This window comes from Leptodactylus fuscus, chromosome 3 (genome assembly GCF_031893055.1).
Source record: "Leptodactylus fuscus isolate aLepFus1 chromosome 3, aLepFus1.hap2, whole genome shotgun sequence".
NCBI classification, from domain to species: Eukaryota; Metazoa; Chordata; class Amphibia; order Anura; family Leptodactylidae; genus Leptodactylus; species Leptodactylus fuscus.
The window spans coordinates 105,874,036-105,896,017 of NC_134267.1; the positions used below are offsets into that span (position 1 = coordinate 105,874,036).

The 21,982-nt window shown below is 41.1% G+C and overlaps 1 protein-coding gene across 1 annotated transcript in view; it reads left to right on the forward strand.

Annotated features, from left to right (window-relative positions):
- Positions 1–372: 372 nt before the first annotated feature.
- TUBE1 (tubulin epsilon 1) overlaps positions 373–21,982 on the forward strand; it is a 29,076-nt gene continuing 7,466 nt past the window's right edge. The window contains exons 1-6 of the mRNA XM_075268157.1: positions 373–476; positions 5,959–6,032; positions 11,571–11,623; positions 12,770–12,827; positions 15,228–15,343; positions 21,190–21,311. Of these exons, the coding sequence (XP_075124258.1) occupies positions 452–476; positions 5,959–6,032; positions 11,571–11,623; positions 12,770–12,827; positions 15,228–15,343; positions 21,190–21,311 (448 nt within the window). The 5' untranslated portion in view covers positions 373–451. The remainder of the gene's footprint in view (positions 477–5,958; positions 6,033–11,570; positions 11,624–12,769; positions 12,828–15,227; positions 15,344–21,189; positions 21,312–21,982) is intronic.

The following is a 21,982-nucleotide window of genomic DNA, read 5'->3' on the forward strand; positions in this document are numbered from 1 at the left end:
CACAATACACTGGGCTCTGCTGCCTGTCTGTTATATACACTGCACATACACAGCTCTGCTACATGGCAGCTGACTGTTCTGTACACACACAGCTCAACATACACAAAGCTCCGACCATTGTATGCAACAACCTTCTCAGTGCCACAGTGCACAAGTCTCTGCTGTTTGTCAGTTATATACACACTGTACATATACAGCTCAACAAAGCGCTAACCATAATGTGCAACAACCTTCTCAGTGCCACAGTGCACAGGTCTCTGCTGCCTGCCAGTTACATACACAATTCTGCTACATGCCTTCTGACAGTTATATACACATCTCCTCCAGTAACGTCTAGCAGTCTGGCTCCACCCATACATGTGACTGTGTCACGTGATGACGACAAGCTCTAAGGTCCTGGAGCTGAAAGTAGTGGCCGCTGGACAGTAACGGCAGTTGTTACGGAAGCGACATGACACAGTCTGTAGTGGTGCAAGGTGAGTCCTGTACACACTGTTACTACTGGCTCATTACACAGTATATAGGTCCTGTACACACTGTTACTACTGGCTCATTACACAGTATATAGGTCCTGTACACACTGTTACTACTGGTTTACTACACAGTATATATATCCTGTACACACTGTTACTACTGGTTTACTACACAGTATATATATCCTGTACACACTGTTACTACTGGCTCATTACACAGTATATAGGTCCTGTACACACTGTTACTACTGGCTCATTACACAGTATATAGGTCCTGTACACACTGTTACTACTGGTTTACTACACAGTATATATATCCTGTACACACTGTTACTACTGGTTTACTACACAGTATATATATCCTGTACACACTGTTACTACTGGTTTACTACACAGTATATATATCCTGTACACACTGTTACTACTGGCTCATTACACAGTATATAGGTCCTGTACACACTGTTACTACTGGCTCATTACACAGTATATATATCCTGTACACACTGTTACTACTGGCTCATTACACAGTATATAGGTCCTGTACACACTGTTACTACTGGTTTACTACACAGTATATATATCCTGTACACACTGTTACTACTGGCTCATTACACAGTATATAGGTCCTGTACACACTGTTACTACTGGTTTACTACACAGTATATAGGTCCTGTACACACTGTTACTACTGGCTCATTACACAGTATATATATCTGGTAAACCTACTGGCTTACTACACAGTATATAGATCCTATACACATTCTTACATACTTGCAGCTTACTACACAGTATATAGATCCTATACACATTCTTACATACTTGCAGCTTACTACACTACACAGTATATAGGTCCTATACACATTGTTACATACTGCCTGCTTTCTACACAGTATATAGATCCTGTACACACTGTTACTCCTGGCTCATTACACAGTATATATATCTGGTAAACCTACTGGCTTACTACACAGTATATAGATCCTATACACATTCTTACATACTTGCAGCTTACTACACAGTATATAGATCCTATACACATTCTTACATACTTGCAGCTTACTACACTACACAGTATATAGGTCCTATACACATTGTTACATACTGCCTGCTTTCTACACAGTATATAGATCCTGTACACACTGTTACTCCTGGCTCATTACACAGTATATATATATCTGGTAAACCTACTGGCTTACTACACAGTATATAGATCCTATACACATTCTTACATACTTGCAGCTTACTACACAGTATATAGGTCCTATACACATTGTTACATACTTGCAGCTTACTACACAGTATATAGATCCTATACACATTCTTACATACTTGCAGCTTACTACACAGTATATAGGTCCTATACACATTGTTACATACTGCCTGCTTTCTACACAGTATATAGGTCCTGTACACACTGTTACTACTGGCTCATTACACAGTATATATATCTGGTAAACCTACTGGCTTACTACACAGTATATAGATCCTATACACATTCTTACATACTTGCAGCTTACTACACAGTATATAGATCCTATACACATTCTTACATACTTGCAGCTTACTACACTACACAGTATATAGGTCCTATACACATTGTTACATACTGCCTGCTTTCTACACAGTATATAGATCCTGTACACACTGTTACTCCTGGCTCATTACACAGTATATATATCTGGTAAACCTACTGGCTTACTACACAGTATATAGATCCTATACACATTCTTACATACTTGCAGCTTACTACACAGTATATAGATCCTATACACATTCTTACATACTTGCAGCTTACTACACTACACAGTATATAGGTCCTATACACATTGTTACATACTGCCTGCTTTCTACACAGTATATAGATCCTGTACACACTGTTACTCCTGGCTCATTACACAGTATATATATATCTGGTAAACCTACTGGCTTACTACACAGTATATAGATCCTATACACATTCTTACATACTTGCAGCTTACTACACAGTATATAGGTCCTATACACATTGTTACATACTTGCAGCTTACTACACAGTATATAGATCCTATACACATTCTTACATACTTGCAGCTTACTACACAGTATATAGGTCCTATACACATTGTTACATACTGCCTGCTTTCTACACAGTATATAGGTCCTGTACACACTGTTACTACTGGCTCATTACACAGTATATATATCTGGTAAACCTACTGGCTTACTACACAGTATATAGATCCTATACACATTCTTACATACTTGCAGCTTACTACACAGTATATAGATCCTATACACATTCTTACATACTTGCAGCTTACTACACTACACAGTATATAGGTCCTATACACATTGTTACATACTGCCTGCTTTCTACACAGTATATAGATCCTGTACACACTGTTACTCCTGGCTCATTACACAGTATATATATCTGGTAAACCTACTGGCTTACTACACAGTATATAGATCCTATACACATTCTTACATACTTGCAGCTTACTACACAGTATATAGGTCCTATACACATTCTTACATACTGCCTGCTTTCTACACAGTATATAGATCCTGTACACACTGTTACTCCTGGCTCATTACACAGTATATATATCTGGTAAACCTACTGGCTTACTACACAGTATATAGATCCTATACACATTCTTACATACTTGCAGCTTACTACACAGTATATAGGTCCTATACACATTGTTACATACTTGCAGCTTACTACACAGTATATAGATCCTATACACATTCTTACATACTTGCAGCTTACTACACAGTATATAGGTCCTATACACATTGTTACATACTGCCTGCTTTCTACACAGTATATAGGTCCTGTACACACTGTTACTACTGGCTCATTACACAGTATATATATCTGGTAAACCTACTGGCTTACTACACAGTATATAGATCCTATACACATTCTTACATACTTGCAGCTTACTACACAGTATATAGATCCTATACACATTCTTACATACTTGCAGCTTACTACACTACACAGTATATAGGTCCTATACACATTGTTACATACTGCCTGCTTTCTACACAGTATATAGATCCTGTACACACTGTTACTCCTGGCTCATTACACAGTATATATATCTGGTAAACCTACTGGCTTACTACACAGTATATAGATCCTATACACATTCTTACATACTTGCAGCTTACTACACAGTATATAGGTCCTATACACATTCTTACATACTGCCTGCTTTCTACACAGTATATAGATCCTGTACACACTGTTACTCCTGGCTCATTACACAGTATATATATCTGGTAAACCTACTGGCTTACTACACAGTATATAGATCCTATACACATTCTTACATACTTGCAGCTTACTACACAGTATATAGGTCCTATACACATTGTTACATACTTGCAGCTTACTACACAGTATATAGATCCTATACACATTCTTACATACTTGCAGCTTACTACACAGTATATAGGTCCTATACACATTGTTACATACTTGCAGCTTACTACACAGTATATAGATCCTATACACATTCTTACATACTTGCAGCTTACTACACAGTATATAGGTCCTATACACATTGTTACATACTGCCTGCTTTCTACACAGTATATAGATCCTGTACACACTGTTACTCCTGGCTCATTACACAGTATATATATCTGGTAAACCTACTGGCTTACTACACAGTATATAGATCGTATACACATTCTTACATACTTGCAGCTTACTACACTACACAGTATATAGTTGCCTGTATTAACCAATGAGATCTTCACTTTCATGAGCTGCTATAGAAAAATGAGAGTTGTGCTATGAATGGTTGCTATGGGCAACAGTGCCTGTTGTACGGTTATATTTACCTAAACTGACACACTAGTAATATTACGTGGTTGGCCAGACTCTACTACAGTGCAGAGTGTCCCATGTAGATGAATTGGGCCAGAAATTGCTGTAAGTTTTCTTTTTTTTTATAAACTGGTGTCCGAAAAAGTTCTGCAGCGCCGCGTAATTATTACAGACAACACAAACGCCACATATTCCTTAAAGGGGCATTTAAGTGTTTTTTTCCCCACTTTAAAAGGCTTGAAGAGAACCTTTCATGTCCTCGGGCACATGCGGTTTTATGTACCGCTAGAAAGCTGACAGTGCGCTGAATTCACACCGTAGGAAAAATTGCGGCCTTTTAGAGTAACTGCAAAGTGGATGGGATTCTTCTGAATCCCATGCCCTCTTTACGGTAAAAACTGTGGCGCAGACACACTGCGATTTCCAAAACTAGCGCAGTTTTGGAAATCTCGGCATGTTGATTATATTTACGGAAATGCCAGTGGTTTCCCCATAGATATAATTGTATCGGAAAGTCCGCAGAGGAAAACTTTGCAAACTTTCTGTTTAAAGTGCTGTGGGAAGAACTGCGATGCCGCAGTGCTTTATTGCTGCTGGTCGTCCCATGGGGCCTTAGCCTTAAACTGATTGGGTTTCCGTTTTTGGGTCCCCAAGACAAGCCCCAAGGACCCCCAGAACAGAAACCCAAGCGCAGGTGTGAACATAGAGTAACCTGCTGCACTCTTCAAGTAGCAGCCCTGTGAATGTGAGTTAGGCCGGGGCACCACGGGACGTAAACGCCACGATTTGCCCGCAGCGGCATTGTACAGTGCAGGCAAAGTGGATGGGATTCATGAGAATCTCATCCCCACTTTGCAGAAGAAATCGCAGCGCGGACACGCTGCGATTTGCAAAGCCGGTTCAGCTTTGGAAATCGCAGCATGTCAATTATATCTATGGAAACGCCGGCGGCTTTCCTGTAGATATAATGTTAAGAGAAAGTCCACAGAGGAAAACTCTGTGAATGTTCTCTTAAAAGCGCTGCGGAAAGAACCTTAGCCTTAAAGGGGTTTTCGAGGCTGAAAATATTGATGTCCCATCCTTAGAGTAGGTCATCAATATTAAATCTGCAAGGGTCCAACAGCCGAGACCCCTGCATACCTGCTGTCCTGGGACTGTGCAGCACCCAGTATTCTTTACATGCCAGGAGCTGCACTGTAGTAGTGAGTTTTGTTATTGCAGCCTCAGAGAAAACTTTTACATTGGAACCCAGTAGAGAAATCTGCATCCAGCTATGCCGTACAAGCAGTAAAAAAAATAAAATAAAATACATTTTGTAACAATAAAAAGGAGAAAAATTGAAAAACGTTACGAATTAGTTTGCTTTTGTTCCATGGAGCTTGGAGGACCTCACAGATATACTGGACACCTCCAGCTTGCATGCTGGGTAAACACTACAGTATATTCACTAATGATCTATCCAATCTATCCATGAACAATATCATTCAGTGATAATAAATACACAAGTGGGGCCACTTTCATCCTACTAAAGTAATTATTGTGATTTTTTTTTTTCTTTTGCTCTGTTCTGGGACTCCCATTCTTGACAGCACCATCTTTCTGTAGCTCAGCTGACCATTGGACTAATACCACAATTTACCACAATTATTATGTTTTCAGTTGGACAATGTGGAAATCAAATTGGCTGCAGATTCTGGGATCTTGCCTTGAGGGAACATGCCGCTGTTAACAAGGTACAAAATATAATGCTCTTATGATTTGATATTCAATTTCTATTTCCTTTAATTTTTAATACTATAACAGTTTAATACTTAATATTTTTCTAATGACTTTTCACTGGTTTTTTATTGTCTTCTGTGATAAGATATCATGCTGCAGCAGCTTAACCAATTGCAGAAGTTGGGCCAGAGCACAAAAAGAGGCATTCCTGTGCCTTAAAGGGAGTCTCTCAGCACAAAATTGAGATATAAACGAATCACAGTACCTTGTCGGGCTGTCAGCACAGTCTACAGTGATGTATTTTTTTATTCGGGACCACTGCTCCATTATTGTAAAAATCACCTTTCACTCGAAAGTGAATGAAGCTGGCTTGATATGGAGGGCAGTTTGTCATCATCAGACAAGCACGGTACAGTCAGCACTGTGTGCTTTGGCCGAGGAAAGACATGTCAGGCAACTGGCAGGTGAACAGCAGTGAGCAGCAGCAAATAGTGCAGCCCAGTGAAGGAAAACCACGCCCTCCAAGCCCCTTTTCTGTTCATTTGCATAAACATAAAACTACAATTTTTACGAGAATGAAACAGTGATCCTGAAATGTGATTGGTTTTTTTTTTGTTGTATTCTAAGATGTCACAAAAGACAACAGTTTAACTGTTACATCTGTGTATGTGTATATAGGGTTAAGGGGATATCGTCACTCCTTAGGGAGAGACCACCATGTAGGTATGTGGAGTCTTATTAAGCCATATGCGCTCCACTAAGGGATCATGGGAAGAATATGCAAATCTGTCTTCCATGATGTAAATAGCAAGACAGTGCCTCAGTCATGCAGCCCACTAAGGGGCGCTCCCTTTAACATCATGCCCGACCTTCCCAGAGGCCTTTGCTGCAATGTTGTGGGATTCTACCAAGTACTGTCTCTCAACCGAGGACAGCTGTTTCGATCTATTTGGATTTCTTCAGATGAATCTCTTCACATCTTTAAATGTTAAAGGGGTATTCCCACGTCGCATACTCACCACTCTTCGCTGCAGTAAATTCTTCTGTCTTCCGGCTTTGTTGTGTCATTGGTGGGCGGGGTTACATATGCAAAGCCAGCGGCGAGAAGTCGTCGCTTCTATGCCGCTGTCCCTGCGTGTTCGCTGCCGATGCACTAGGCATCGGACGTACAGCCTTCACAATGTGATACAGACCCGGCATCCACTGTAATAGAGAGGCGGATGCCGGGGAGTGTAGACGCCGGCACAGGTGAAGCCGGCAGCGGCAGGAGCAATGCTGCTATTCCGCTCCTCCGCCCCTCCCTCCCCTCCGGAATATCAGCATCACTCCTGCCGCTGCTGGCTTCACCTGTGCCGGCGTCTACACTCCCCGGCATCCGCCTCTCTATTACAGCGGATGCTGGGTCTGTATTGGTGGCCCCTCCCCCCCCCAAAGTGTAAACTACCCCCCTCCAGGCTGGCTCCCTTGCACTTAGCCCCTCCTCCCTCCTCCCTCAGAGCAGTCTGATACATCACTTGACTTATGACCAGATAAGTCAAGGGATGTGTAAAAAAAATATGAATAAAGTGATATAGTGGACAAACAAAGCAGTTTTGCTGAAGCATTGTATTTAGGAAAAGTCTTACACTCACATTAACAAGCAGTATAGATAGGATCCTTGTGATGGGACAACCCCTTTAAAGGGAGGGCCCCTAGTGGGCTGCATGACTGAGGCACTGTCTTTCTATTTACATCATGGAAGACAGAATTGCATATTCTTTCCATGATCCCTCAGTGGAGCGCATATGGATTAATAAGACTCCACCTACATGGTGGTCTCTCCCTAAGGAGTGACGATATCCCCTTAACCCTGTCTAGAAGCCTCTAACCTCTGTCAAGACAGTCTTCTCTACGCCGGGCTGCACAGATTCCATTTCATTGAACTTTGGTTTTGGTTGTTCACATGTCAGCAATCCTGGCTAGATAGTGTAGTTACACTGCTTTTGCACCATGAGTTATGTTTCAGACAGGGAAACATTTTTTTTTGCTGGATACAACAAAAACTGATCTGTTTTGCATCAGTTTACATGCAATTTTTAATTCAGTTAAAAAAGTAACTTTGTTGTTTTTAGGGTTTTTTTTTTTCTTTTACAAAGCCTCTGAAAAATACATGCAAAAAAATGGAAACAGTTTTTGGTGCATGTAACTAAAAACTGATTTCCTGTCAGAAAAAAAAATCAGCTTTAAAGGGGTTGTCCTAGCAAAAATGGACAACAAGTTTATTTTTTAAATCAGCTGGGGGCAGTGAAAATTTTTTTAAAAAATCATACTCGCCTTTCCCCTGTACCTCACAGTACTGTCCGGTCCTTGTAGTACAGTCCTATGAAAAAGTTTGGGCACCCCTATTAATCTTAATCATTTTTAGTTCTAAATATTTTGGTGTTTGCAGCAGCCATTTCAGTTTGATATATCTAATAACTGATGGACACAGTAATATTTCAGGATTGAAATGAAGTTTATTGTACTAACAGAAAATGTGCAATATGCATTAAACCAAAATTTGACCAGTGCAAAAGTATGGGCACCTCAACAGAGAAGTGACATTAATATTTAGTAGATCCTCCTTTTGCAAAGATAACAGCCTCTAGTCGCTTCCTGTAGCTTTTAATCAGTTCCTGGATCCTGGTTGAAGGGATTTTGGACCATTCCTCTCTACAAAACAATTCAGGTTCAGTTAAGTTTGATGGTCGCCGAGCATGGACAGCCCGCTCTCAAATGATCTGAAAACAAAGATTGTTCAACATAGTTGTTCAGGGGAAGGATACAAAAAGTTGTCTGAGAGATTTAACCTGTCAGTTTCCACTGTGAGGAACATAGTAAGGAAATGGAAGACCACAGGGACAGTTCTTGTTAAGCCCAGAAGTGGCAGGCCAAGAAAAATATCAGAAAGGCAGAGAAGAAGAATGGTGAGAACAGTCCAGGACAATCCTTAGACCACCTCCAAAGAGCTGCAGCATCATCTTGCTGCAGATGGTGTCACTGTGCATCGGTCAACAATACAGCGCACTTTGCACAAGGAGAAGCTGTATGGGAGAGTGATGAGAAAGAAGCCGTTTCTGCATGTACGCCACAAATAGAGTCGCCTGAGGTATGCAAAAGCACATTTGGACAAGGCAGCTTCATTTTGGAAGAAGGTCCTGTGGACTGATGAAACAAAGATTGAGTTGTTTGGTCATACAAAAAGGCGTTATGCATAGTGTCCAAAAAAAACAGCATTCCAAGAAAAACACTTGCTACCCATTGTAAAATTTGGTGGAGGTTCCATCATGCTTTGGGGCTGTGTGGCCAATGCCGGCACTGGGAATCTTGTTAAAGTTGAGGGTCGCATGGATTCCACTCAGTATCAGCAGATTCTTGAGAATAATGTTCAAGAATCAGTGACGAAGTTGAAGTTACGCCGGGGATGGATATTTCAGCAAGACAATGATCCAAAACACCGCTCCAAATCCTCAGGCATTCATGCAGAGGAACAATTACAATGTTCTGGAATGGCTATCCCAGTCCCCAGACCTGAATATCATTGAACATCTGTGGGATGATTTGAAGCGGGCTGTCCATTCTCAGCCATCATCAAACTTAACTGAACTTGAATTGTTTTGTAAAGAGGAATGGTCCAAAATACCATCATCCAGGATCCAGGAACTGATTAAATCTACAGGAAGCGACTAGAGGCTGTTATCTTTGCAAAAGGAGGATCTACTAAATATTAATGTCACTTTTCTGTTGAGGTGCCCATACTTTTGCACCGGTCAAATTTTGGTTTAATGCATATTGCACATTTTCTGTTAGTACAATAAACCTCATTTCAATCCTGAAATATTACTGTGTCCATCAGTTATTAGATATATCAAATTGAAATGGCTGCTGCAAACACCAAAATATTTAGAACTAAAAATGATTAAGATTAGTAGGGGTGCCCAAACTTTTTCATAGGACTGTACATTATTATCTTCCGGTGGAAATCCCTGCTACATGTGACCGCCAAAGTCAATCAGCGGCCTCAGCGAAAGGCATGCGATGTCGCTACCTGTGAAATCCCAGGTGTCTTCCTGAGGCCGGTGATTGTCCTCAGCGGTCATGTGACTACTGAGGCCAATCAACGGCTTCAGCAGTAAGAACCCAGGACATCACAGCCAATGATCAGTATCACTTTGAGAAGACACTGGTGCTGAAGGACTGGACCACGCTGGGAGGACTCCAGAGCACCGGGCATGGGTGAGTATGCTTCTTTTTTTTTTTCCCACCTACCTCAGCATATTTAAAATATAAAAAATGTGCCTGGACAACCTCTTTAACGATAAAAAGTAACAAAACAGCTAACAGGGAAGATGGATATCAGCTGAGCAGTACCCACTGGTGGTGATGACTTTTCTTTAGAACACAACTATGCTTTCGGTGGTTTTCCCATCCTAACCTGGTCTCAACATGTGCAGAATAAACTAGTGTCCTTTCCTATGATGTCAATCACTAAGCTTTCAGTTGTTGAAACGTCAAGTTATAAGCTTTTAGTACCATATGCAAATTTACCTAACTAGTTATGGGAGGCTGGGAGACTAGCTTCATCTAGTCATGCAGTCATTTCAATAAATCACATTGTACAGAGTGAATGATATGTCCCTTATTGTCAGACCTCAGCCCCATACCCTACTTGTCAGTCTGATGATATAGAACATGTCAATCAGACCATAGAGCAGGGGTCACAAATTCGGCGGGACAATTAACCTCAGTAGTGGTCCATATAATATAATCCCCCCCCTCCCCCTCGGTAGCGGCTCCAAACAATTTATTGTCCAGCCAGCAGTGGCCCCAGTACTAATCTCACTATTCCCAGTTGCACCCTTTTCTGCTGTTCCAGGCCCACCTATATCACAGCAGTGTGCATGGAGCAGGGAAAGAGAAGATGTGCAGCCCTATAAACGTAGGGAGCTACATAACTGGGCTGGGGGTTCTCTTCTCCCCATTTCTGCAGATCCACTTCAATGACTGCATTACTATATGTAGTGGCTGTCCCATCCTGTGACTTGTTAAGATACATTTTCATATTTAAAAGCTTATAACTTGACTTTTCAGCAACAGAAATCTTAGTGAAGGGCACCAAAGTAAAGGCCATTACTTGATTCTCCACATTCTGTGGTCAGTGTAGGGTGGAAAAACAGGTTCCCTTTAATATGGGGGAAAGCATAGCGAAATGTCATATGGCAGGTGAAGGTGTCAGTCACTTATTTTAAAACTGGGTCATTAGAATAAATAGGATTAGAATAAATAGGAACCTGTCACTATACACAATGTATATAAATTCATGTGGAAATGTTCATAGGGGTAAATGCTAATGTTGCTGTTTAGAAAAGAAAATGCTATTGCCGTACTTGAGACAACTTAAAGTGATTTCCATAATTGTATAAATGTTCCCTTTTTGGATAGAAATGTGAGGATAGAGGAACATGTACTTGTCATAGTTTATAGGTGCACATGGACAAAACATGAACTAAGTCAACATGAATTTCCTCTTCCAGAAAGGAATATATGATGAAGCACTATGCAGCTTTTTTAGGAATATTGATTCAAGGTAAGTGTACTTTCATTCTAAGATTGTATAACAATTGACAGTAGTAGAATAGAAAAGCATCAATATAAGGTGGGTTTCACGGTTCATTAATATAAGGTATATATCAGAAATGGGAAACCACCAAATGACCTCAGGATTGAGAATGTAATTCCTGTTTATGACAACAACAAAAAAAAATAAACAGAATTTCCCTCCAGTCCAATGACAGCACTCCATTCTCTGAAAATGACGCCTCCTTTGTGTCACTGGTCTTGTTCTGTTCGTGGTCAGGCCACCATTTTGTGACCAGTAAGTTGCAGCGGCACAGTTCCCAAATATGAACAGGGCATCATCACTTGCAGTCAGAATAAATTGCATTGGATGTCTGTATAATTACAGTATCAGTTAGGAGTGCTCAGGCCCCATTATGCTTCTGAATATTCACAAGGGCATTTGTCTCGTTCAGCACTCTTATTACACAGAATACGCAGTTTAGCAGCTTTCCATACGTACTGACAGCTGACTGGCCTGTTCTGTGACCTCACATGTATTTCTCACTTCTAATGTTTATGGCTAGTTGGATCTATACACACATTTAGGGGCAAACTCTTTAGAACCTGTCACATGCCAACTCTGTTGTCAGCAGCAGGACAGTAGTAACATGCAGTCAGTGGCCCCCACTTTTAACTATAGTCTGTCCAGATTGTTTTAGTTTTATAGGTATATTGCTAGCTGTACAGTGTGGCGGGGGATGGAGCATACTGTTGACAGGGGTGAAATTGTTCTCCCAATATACTGTAAAATCAAAAATTTACAACTTCACTTTCCAATGGTGAGCCAGTATCCCATTATATCATCTACCTGCTTGATTGTAAGGTCTGCTTTTTTAACCGCTTTCACTTTCGAGTTCCTTAGTTTAGACCATATTCTTAAAGCTACATATGCAGCACTTGAATCTGACAACTCACTGTAGCGATTGCAAACATCAAGTTAAAGTCTGCTGCAACTTTTTATTTAACTCGGTTACTTAGGATAACCCATTTATACTTTGCTACCTCTGTAAAAGATGCTTATTGCTGTCTCAGCATTCCACTGTTAGGAGAAAAGAATGGCATTTTGCATTGAAAATCATTTTGAGTTAGCTGAAATGTTGCTTTTGTCTTTCAGAGCTGACGCTGGTGGAGCAGATGTTCATAGAGGAAAGATATCCTCACTTAAAGCACGGGTAAGACAAATGATGCGGATTACATCCTGAGCGTAATGCCTACAATTTTTACCCTTATATGTAATATAATGTAGCACAATTAGATATTATATTTGGCACTTCCGCGTTTTTTTTTATTTTTTGGTTTGTTAGATTCTTCATCACATGATTGGAACCAGCCCCTGGGTTACTCTGCCCCCTCCCTCCTCTTTTGATCTCACATGTAATTTACGTGTAGAATATGGGCTGGCTTTACTATATTCAGCCAGCCCCTACAGCACAGGTAAATTATCATTTTAATAAATAATGGATTTGGCTCTTTTCTGTGAAATCCTGTGCTGAAATCCACTTCTGTCCCTTCTGTGTTCTTTGCCTTGTTTCCCTCACTGGATTCACACTGAAGTAGAGGTGTGCAGGCTGTAATAAAGTTGAGAAACTAAAGCTAAGTTCACACTAGTTTTCGAGTCTCTGTACGAGACTCTGTCCCGCTTAAAATAGTTTTCGGTGGAAACCTGGTGGACCCTCTTTATAGTCTATGGGGTAAGCAGGTTTACTCATCTAACTTCTTTAAAAGCAGATAAGGTTTCTATCTTTCGGGTCCATAAGCAGACCTGAAGTATGGAAATCATATGTAGTGTAATTTTGGGTGAAACTGTTATATCTCAACCATAATAAAATATAGCATAGTGCTTTTGTGAGATTGCGGTTTCAAGTTTTTTGTTTACATAAAGGCCATCAGAGTCAGGATTGGGAGCAGCTGCATATAAAAATCTTCATCTGATGTTACAAAATAATACAGACAAAACAGTAACCTTGGTGTCAGCAAGTCTGACATTTTTTTTTCTTACTTATTTCATTAGGGGACACAGCACCATGGGTATAGACCTGGCCACTAGGAGGCTGACACGAGAAATATCAAAAGATGTCGGCTTTGCCTCCTGGCAAATACCACAGACACTTTGCTTGTCAGTTTTAACCTAGTGTTCGTATGAGGAGACACGACCTGACTCTGGTCTTTCTGTTTTACATCATTTTTATTTTTCTCTTTCTTTCAGGTGCAGGGAGGTTTTCAGTGTGTACACTAAATTAGTATTACTCCCCTGTGGGCGCTGCATCAGTTGCCCAGTCCATTCACCGCATCAGTGGCTGGAATGCCAGTGATTCCACTACTACGTGTGAGGCTCACCGAGGGGGCCAGATAGGCTGCCATTTATCTCTGTCCTGGGCTGTCATCTCTTCTAGGGGCCCCCTTCCAGGCATTCCAGTGACCTTTTTTCAGCCCGCTGCTTCATCACCAGCCGCGGCTTCTCCATGGAATGGGCCTCAACTAGGCCTGCCCCTCTCCCAGGCTTCTAGCCCCTTTGATTGGCCAAGAGAGAGTCTTCTCTTCTCTGTCTTAATCATGTGGAATCTGGAATAGCTGGGGGACAGGTTTTCTTCCCCATCTCTAGTGTCTGTTTTTTTTTATTGTTTGTTTGTTTGTTTGTTTAACTCTTTCTCTTCTCCCCAGCATTTCTGCAGCCTGTAGCTTCCACAGGCCTTTTTCCAGTTGTCTAGAGGGACACCCTACATGGGATCCTCTCCAGCGGCAGTCAGCGACAGAACCTCTCCCATCGGTTGGGTAGACTAATCATCTAAGATACCCCACCACCACCACCTTTTTTCTCCCAGGCCTCTGACACCATGTCCTCTTGTAATAGCCAATTGGTCCCCTGGCCCCTTACAGCACTGCCACATTTTATACATGCAGCCTTTGTTATATAGAATTGCCATTTGGATATCCTGAGTCCATCTGCTCTCACCACCTTCCACCAAAGTCAGAGAGGGGCCAGGAGGGTCCTGAGCTCCCAGGCCATGGTGACTTTGTCAGACTTAACCAGTCTGTGATGGAAACTCTGGAACTGCTGTGTGCGGTCCGGTCCTGCTGCCCCGCAGTTTTCTTCTAGTGGATGTCCTCGCTGCATGTGACCATTGAGGCCAGTCAGCTATTTGGTGAAGCACATGGGACGTCACTACCTGTGATGTCCCATATCCTTTCTTTAGGCCACTGCGACCACTGATTGGCATGAAAGGGCATGTGTTGTCACAGATAGCGAGAACTTTGGCAATAGAAGACAGCTGAACAGCAGAACCAGACCATCCAGGACAGGTGAGTATGTTTTTGTTTTTAATTTCGTTTTCACCTTCCCCAGCCTAATATAAAAAATAATTTTTTATCCTGGATGAACTCTTTTAAAATTTATCTCCTCATGAAAGTAATGAAACGAGTACTGAAAACCGTAGAGTACATTAAGTCATACTAAGTCAAATTTTCATGGAAATAGGGTTCTAACCGTAGGACATATCACATGGATAGCTATTTAATTCTAAATTATCATTTTGTGTTTTTATGTAAAGTGCAAAACTGTTCTGTTTCCCCAGGCTGTTTTAATAGATATGGAGGAAGGTGTGGTAAATGAAATATTACAAGGGCCACTTCGAGACTTGTTTGACAGCACACAGTTCATTACTGATGTATCCGGATCAGGAAATAACTGGTACTTCTGCTTTTCTTTTCATTAAATTATGTTTTATTGACTAGGTAAATTGACTAGGTCAAATAGGTAAATTCAGAACTTGCCTGGCATCCTGCTAATTGAGATCACTGCATTGTGAAAGTTGAAATGTCAGGCTCTGTTCATATAGTAAGGGTGTAGTGGGGCGTAGGGATCTATGATAGGACAAGATATATACAGCACCTTTGTGGCCACAAACTGATATGAGAAAAAAATATAAGAGAATATATGCAAATCAGCACCTTGGCCCAATTTGCTTACAGGTGGCTGTGACACAGACTGCCTGAAAATATTATTCACTTCTAAAGGTGCAACATTGGACAGAATTTTAGAGAACATTTAGAGCAGTGGTTCTCAACCTGTGGGTCGCGACAAGTTGAAGGTATGTCCCGGTTTCAACTGATCGGCGCCCGGAGGACGCCGATGAGTTGCAAACACAGGCAATTAAAGCAGGAGCAGTCACAGCCAGCTCCTGCTTTAACGCTGTGCTGCGGCTTCTGTATGTGTAGCCGCTATGTGATGACGTCACATCGCGGCTACAACTATATGAGTAAGCGAGACTGAGCAGGCAGCGAGGGATCGTTGGAAGGTGAGTATAAGTGTTTTTTTTTTGTTTGTTTTTTTTAAACATTAAGGTGTAACATGAAGGGGCAGATGAAGGGGGGGGACAGCATGACACTGGGGACAGAGATGGAGGGACATGAAACTGTGGGCAGATGAAGTTGGGGACGGCATGACACTGGGGGCAGAGATGGAGGGACATGAAACTGTGGGCAGATGAAGTTATGGACGGCATGACACTGGGGGCAGAGATGGAGGGACATGAAACTGTGGGCAGATGAAGTTGGGGACGGCATGACACTGGGGGCAGAGATGGAGGGACATGAAGCTCTGGGCAGAGATGGGGGAACATGAAACTGGGGAACAGATGGGGACATGAAACTGGGGGAAGAGATGGGGGGACATGAAACTGTGGGCAGATGAAGGGGGGGACGGCATGACACTGGGGGCAGAGATGGAGGGACATGAAACTGTGGGCAGATGAAGTTGGGGACGGCATGACACTGGGGGCAGAGATGGAGGGACATGAAGCTCTGGGCAGAGATGGGGGAACATGAAACTGGGGAACAGATGGGGACATGAAACTGGGGGAAGAGATGGGGGGACATGAAACTGTGGGCAGATGAAGGGGGGGGGTACGGCTTGACACTGGAGGCAGAGATTGGGGGACAACAGAGTCAACATAAAAGTGGGCGGAGCCAAATTCGCCACGGCGCGCTGCGAGCACTGCATATTTTCTCCCTCTTTCTAATCTTCAAAAGTTGCGAGGTATGCCTAAAGCCATCAGAAAATACATATTTCTGATGGCTTTAGCCACTGAGAAGCCGCGCTACTGTCTGCAGCAGCGCTATACAGCTGGAACGCACGCTGTTATGGATGCGTGTTCCAAACTGAATGGGGCCACCGCAACATGACGAACTGTATTGCGGGGTCACGGCATTAGAAAGGTTGAGAACCACTGATTTAGAGGCTATCTCTTGTAGCTATCTGTAGGCAAACCAGGCCCAACCCCGATGCACTTGAGGCTGATATGATAGCCATGTAAAGGGGATCTCTCTATTTTTATTGCTTTAGAAAGGTTTGTGTCTGCTCCTTCAGTACTGTAATAGCTTTAGGAGGCATTTTGAACTTGATAGACTTCTTCTAAACCATATTCTTACTTCCAAGAGTTAGTTTCTGCTACTTTTTTTTTTATAATATGAACTAAGATAATATATGAACAGGTCAGATTGTAAGATAACGCTTGTAAAGAGGAACCTTAACCCTTTAGTGACTGGACTCTTTTTAAACCATTTTTGCGTTTTTCCCATACCAAGCTCTACAGCAGTAAAAGAAACAAAAAGTGGTAGTATTTAATGGCACTATTTGGGGGTACCTCATTGATTAACTTTTATTTACTCTTTAATGAAGGAATCACAAAAACAGCTATTTGTCATTGTCTTTTTATGCTCTAAATATTTTGCTTTACTGTGCGGCTTAACCCCTTAAGGACACAGCCCAAAAGTATGTTAAGGACCAGGCCTATTTTTTCAAAATTGACATGTGTCACTTTAAATGGCAATAACTTTGAGACGCTTTAACTTACACAAGTGATTTTGAGACTGTTTTCTCGTAACACATTATACTTCATGTTAGTGGTAAACACTAATCAATATTTTTGTATTTATTTATTAAAAAAATAGGAAATTTGATGGAAATTTGGAAAAAAAATGCAATTTTCAAAATGTGAAATTCTCTGCTTTTCAGGCAGATAGTTATACCACCCAAATACAGTAATAAATATTATCTCCCATATCTCTGCTTTATATCGGCATCATCTTTTGATTGTATTTTAATTTATTTTGGACGTTACAAGGCTTACAAGTGTAACAGCGATTTTCCAGATTTACAAGAAATGTAACTGTTTGTTTTTTTTGTTTGTTTTACACACTTTATTTATTTTTATTTTTTTAAAACTTTTTTACATTTAAGCACACTAGAACCTGCGATCAGAGAGGATCACTGGTTCTATACTAACTATAGACTTGCAATACACGTGTATTGCAGTCTATAGAGGAAGCTAGCTATGCAGATGCATAGACTAGCTTTCTCTTGTCCCAGCATCCAAGGGGTTAACCCTCCCCCCATCGGAGCTCGCTCCGATGGGGGGAGGGATTAAGGAGCAGCGTGTAGCTGTAAATTACAGCTCACACAGACTCCTGATGCTGCCGGGCAGCATGCTTTATGGCCGGCCAAACCCCTAGGGTGCCATGATCACTATGGATCATGGCACCTTAAGGGTTAAACAGGGGGGGGTCGGTGCAATCACCGTCCCTGCTGCTTCAGGGGAAGCCTGGCTGTCAGATACAGCCGGCCTCCTGTGGAGATCACACGGGCTCTGCTTCTGAACCCGTGCGATCTCAATCACGTACAGGTACGTGGGAATGCGGGAACTAACCACATTCCCTGACGTACAGGTACGTGATTTAGCGTTAAGGGGTTAAATAACCTGATAAATTTATTCACTGGGTCAGTACAGTTGAATTGATAGCAAAATTATATAATTTTTTCTGATCATGGACATGAAGGCCCCCAGCATCACGGAGAAAGTTGTCCCAGGCACCATCTTGTCAGGGATCGACGGCACCCTGAGCAAGATCCAGGGCCGGCGTTCCATTGTCATGACAGCCGTGAGCCTGTTGAAGCTGTTAGGGTTGTTACGTCTGCTGTGGCTTCTTTAAGTCTGCTGGGTCCACAGAGACAAATTCCCCTTATAAAACTGTGCTTTAATTTATGTGCCAGTCCGGGTCTTTATAATCCCCTACATTTCTCTATTCCATGCCAGCTATTGGTTTCACCTTGGTTTTGACTCCCGTCCCTGTTGCTTTCTGTTCCTGTTCCTGATTGCTGTTTGTGTTTCTCTGGCTCTGACCATCGGACTGTATACCTGGACTTCTCTTTGGATTTCGAATCTGCTGAAGTTTCCCTCTTTGGCATTTGACTCTGCATATGTACCATGACCTCTCTTTCTGTTACTCCTGTATTTCGCTGCTATCTCTGCTGCCGACCCTGTTCTGTCCTTTACTCTTAGTCTAGTGAGTTGCAATTCTACTCTCTGGCTTTTGTTTGCGGTTAATCAATTTGTAGCACATTCCTCTGTGTTGTCAACTCCGGTCTGGGATTCTGCAAGTCCATCTCCACCACTAAGAGCTCTGGTGAAAACGTCTTGAGATTGGCTTTGGCTCATACTGGGTGTGTAGCAGTTTGGTTACATTTTTTCTGCTAGCAGTTTTTAGGTTCAGATCTGCTGCTTCTCTTTATTCTGACTACTCTGGACCTTGTACCTTCATCTGAGTACCTAAGAGAAGGCTCCCAGGCTTGTTTCCCATTCACTTGTATGGCAGGCTGCTTTTGCTAAATTTTACAGAAATTTGAATTAAAAGTGATCCAAGCAATAGACATTCCTCAACTGGTATAATGCAAAAGTACACCTGGCTCCACTGCAAAAAAAAAAAAAACGTCCTGTGAATGCCCGCACAAAGAAATATAAAAAAGTTACAGGTTTCAGAATATACAGATTTTTTTTTTTTTAAAAAAAGGGTTAACCAATAACCACTACTAGTTGGGTATATATATAATATATATATATATATATATATATATATATATATATATATATATATATATATATATATATAATAATAGTAACGTATTCTACTTTTAAAGAGGCTGTCCAACAGCTGAAAGTTTAAGAGATCATATGTAAACACAATTCTTGAATATTGAATAAAAGTCCTCCTTTTTCCTCTGGGTGAGATTTGGGAGAGAAAAGGGGACTGGCTTAGTTATTCAACTGCAGAGATGATTGGTGATATACTTGCCCAGAAGAAGAAGGGGCTGGTCCCTATTATCTACAGCTCTTAGTTTTCCTTTTTGTGATACCTTAATGTTTTAGCTTCTGAGACCATGCATACAATTCTGAAATTGTAGAATGCATGCAATTTGCAGCAAAAAAGGAATTATTTTACCTGATTTAAATTGGTGCTTTTGGCATTTTTAGCCTTCTGATAACTCCTTTAGCAGACCTCATTTGAGTGACCTTAACAGCACAGCTTAATAGTAATGATATTTCTAAATGTCAGGCTGAAGTACAAAAAGGTCTTGAGAATTTCAATTGCAGAATATTACTCCATTAGCTGAGGAGATTTTATATATATATATATATATATATATATATATATATATATATATATATATATATATATAATATGCATGCCGATGGCTGGTCAAGTAATGGAGGGGGTGTACATCTCACCCAGACTGCTCAGGTGGGTGAGATGAGAAAACTCCAGGAATGCTTGTTCTCAGCAGACAACATTCGTCTGCTGAGCATTTTGGTAAATGCTCAGTATTGGGCTGGATTTTTAGGAATGACAGGTTGGTTGGTAGTGGGACCTGTCATTTTGATTTCTGTTATCCTAGGGGAGGTAACCTATTCTAATGTTTAGTTAGAGCCTAGCCGGGCAGGTATTTATTTTTGTATTGTTTCCTTTTGTTGCTACACTATATTTTTGAGTGAAAATAAAACTCTACCTTTGTTTTGGACTAAAGAAACTGAACTTGTGTATCTATGCCACCCCACCTAGCAACCCCAGACCCTGACTATATATATATATATATATATATATATATATATATATATATATATATATACACAGCAGGTGACTGGGAAGGTTTTAGACCAGGAAACTGCCCTCTTGGACGTACTGTTCCTGAGATATAGTATTCCCAAAACAATGACCTACATTAGACAATCCAAATTGGCAAGTCTTTAACTCCTATTTCTATTTCCATACATACTATACTGTACATGCACAAAGCATTATTCCAGCTCAGCACACAGTATCGCACATCAGAGGATTAGATACACAGCTCAGAACATAATATCACACATCAGAGCTTTACGCCAGGTTTCCATAACTGCCCAGCCATTTTTCTTCACTGCTGTAGGTCAGCTTTAAAGGGGCAGTGCGCTGTGTATGACACTGTTACACTGTTACAAGGTCACATATACACAGCTTTACTCCAGGTATCTATAACAACCGATCACAGGGTTTTTACTGATATCCAAACTGAGGTATACATGGTCACATGACGCTTATGGGGCCACTACACAAACAAAAAATTAAATTAAATATACCCGTGCAAAGCTGGGTCCTTCTACCAGTATGTACGTATGTATGTGTGTGTGTGTGTATTAATTATATTATATTTGTATATTTATTCAGGGCAGTTGGTCACAAACTGTATGGTTACCAATATAGGGAACAAATTGTGGAGAAATTAAGGAGGACGGCAGAGCAGTGTGACTGTCTCCAGTGTTTCTTTGTCATTCATTCCATGGGAGGAGGTAAGAGCAGAACTTTTTTTTTTTTTTCCACATTTACGGTATCTGATGGGTTGTGAAGGAGTCAAAAGCAATTTTTACCTGTAGATAATAGAAGTGCAAACCTAAAAATGGCTATCATTGTTTTACAGGTGACTTCTCAGCAGCTAGTGACATATTGCCATATATTTTGTTCATACTACATGCTGCTACTGAGAAGTTTCTACTGGTCATTCTGGGGGTGGTAAAAAATAAAACTTGAAAAAACACCTTTTTTCCATGGAAGTCATTTTGTGTTATAAAAGTGCAATGGTAACGGTTTTCAGCTTCTAAATTGGTGGGGCGTACATGTGCAAATCATTCTCCCCACAGCTATATCTCTGGCTAGTGTTTTCTGCTAACTGCAGAGCAGTCAAAAAATGGCAGCTTTTCAGGGAAGGAGAATGAAGATACAGCTTAGTGGAGTGTCTGAAACAAGGAATTATATTGTCAGCTGCCAGAGAGGGAAGAAGACTACTTTTGTCTAGAGCCAGGAGCACTGGTTAATTTCTGCACCAAGGGGACACATGGTGATGAAAAGGTGCTTTTTATGTTAGGAAAACTCCAAAACTGCTAATAACAGCATTTTAGTATAATATGATAACCCCTTTAATATTGCAGTGCAGTTTTTCTGAGCTCCAGTAGTATAAGCACCA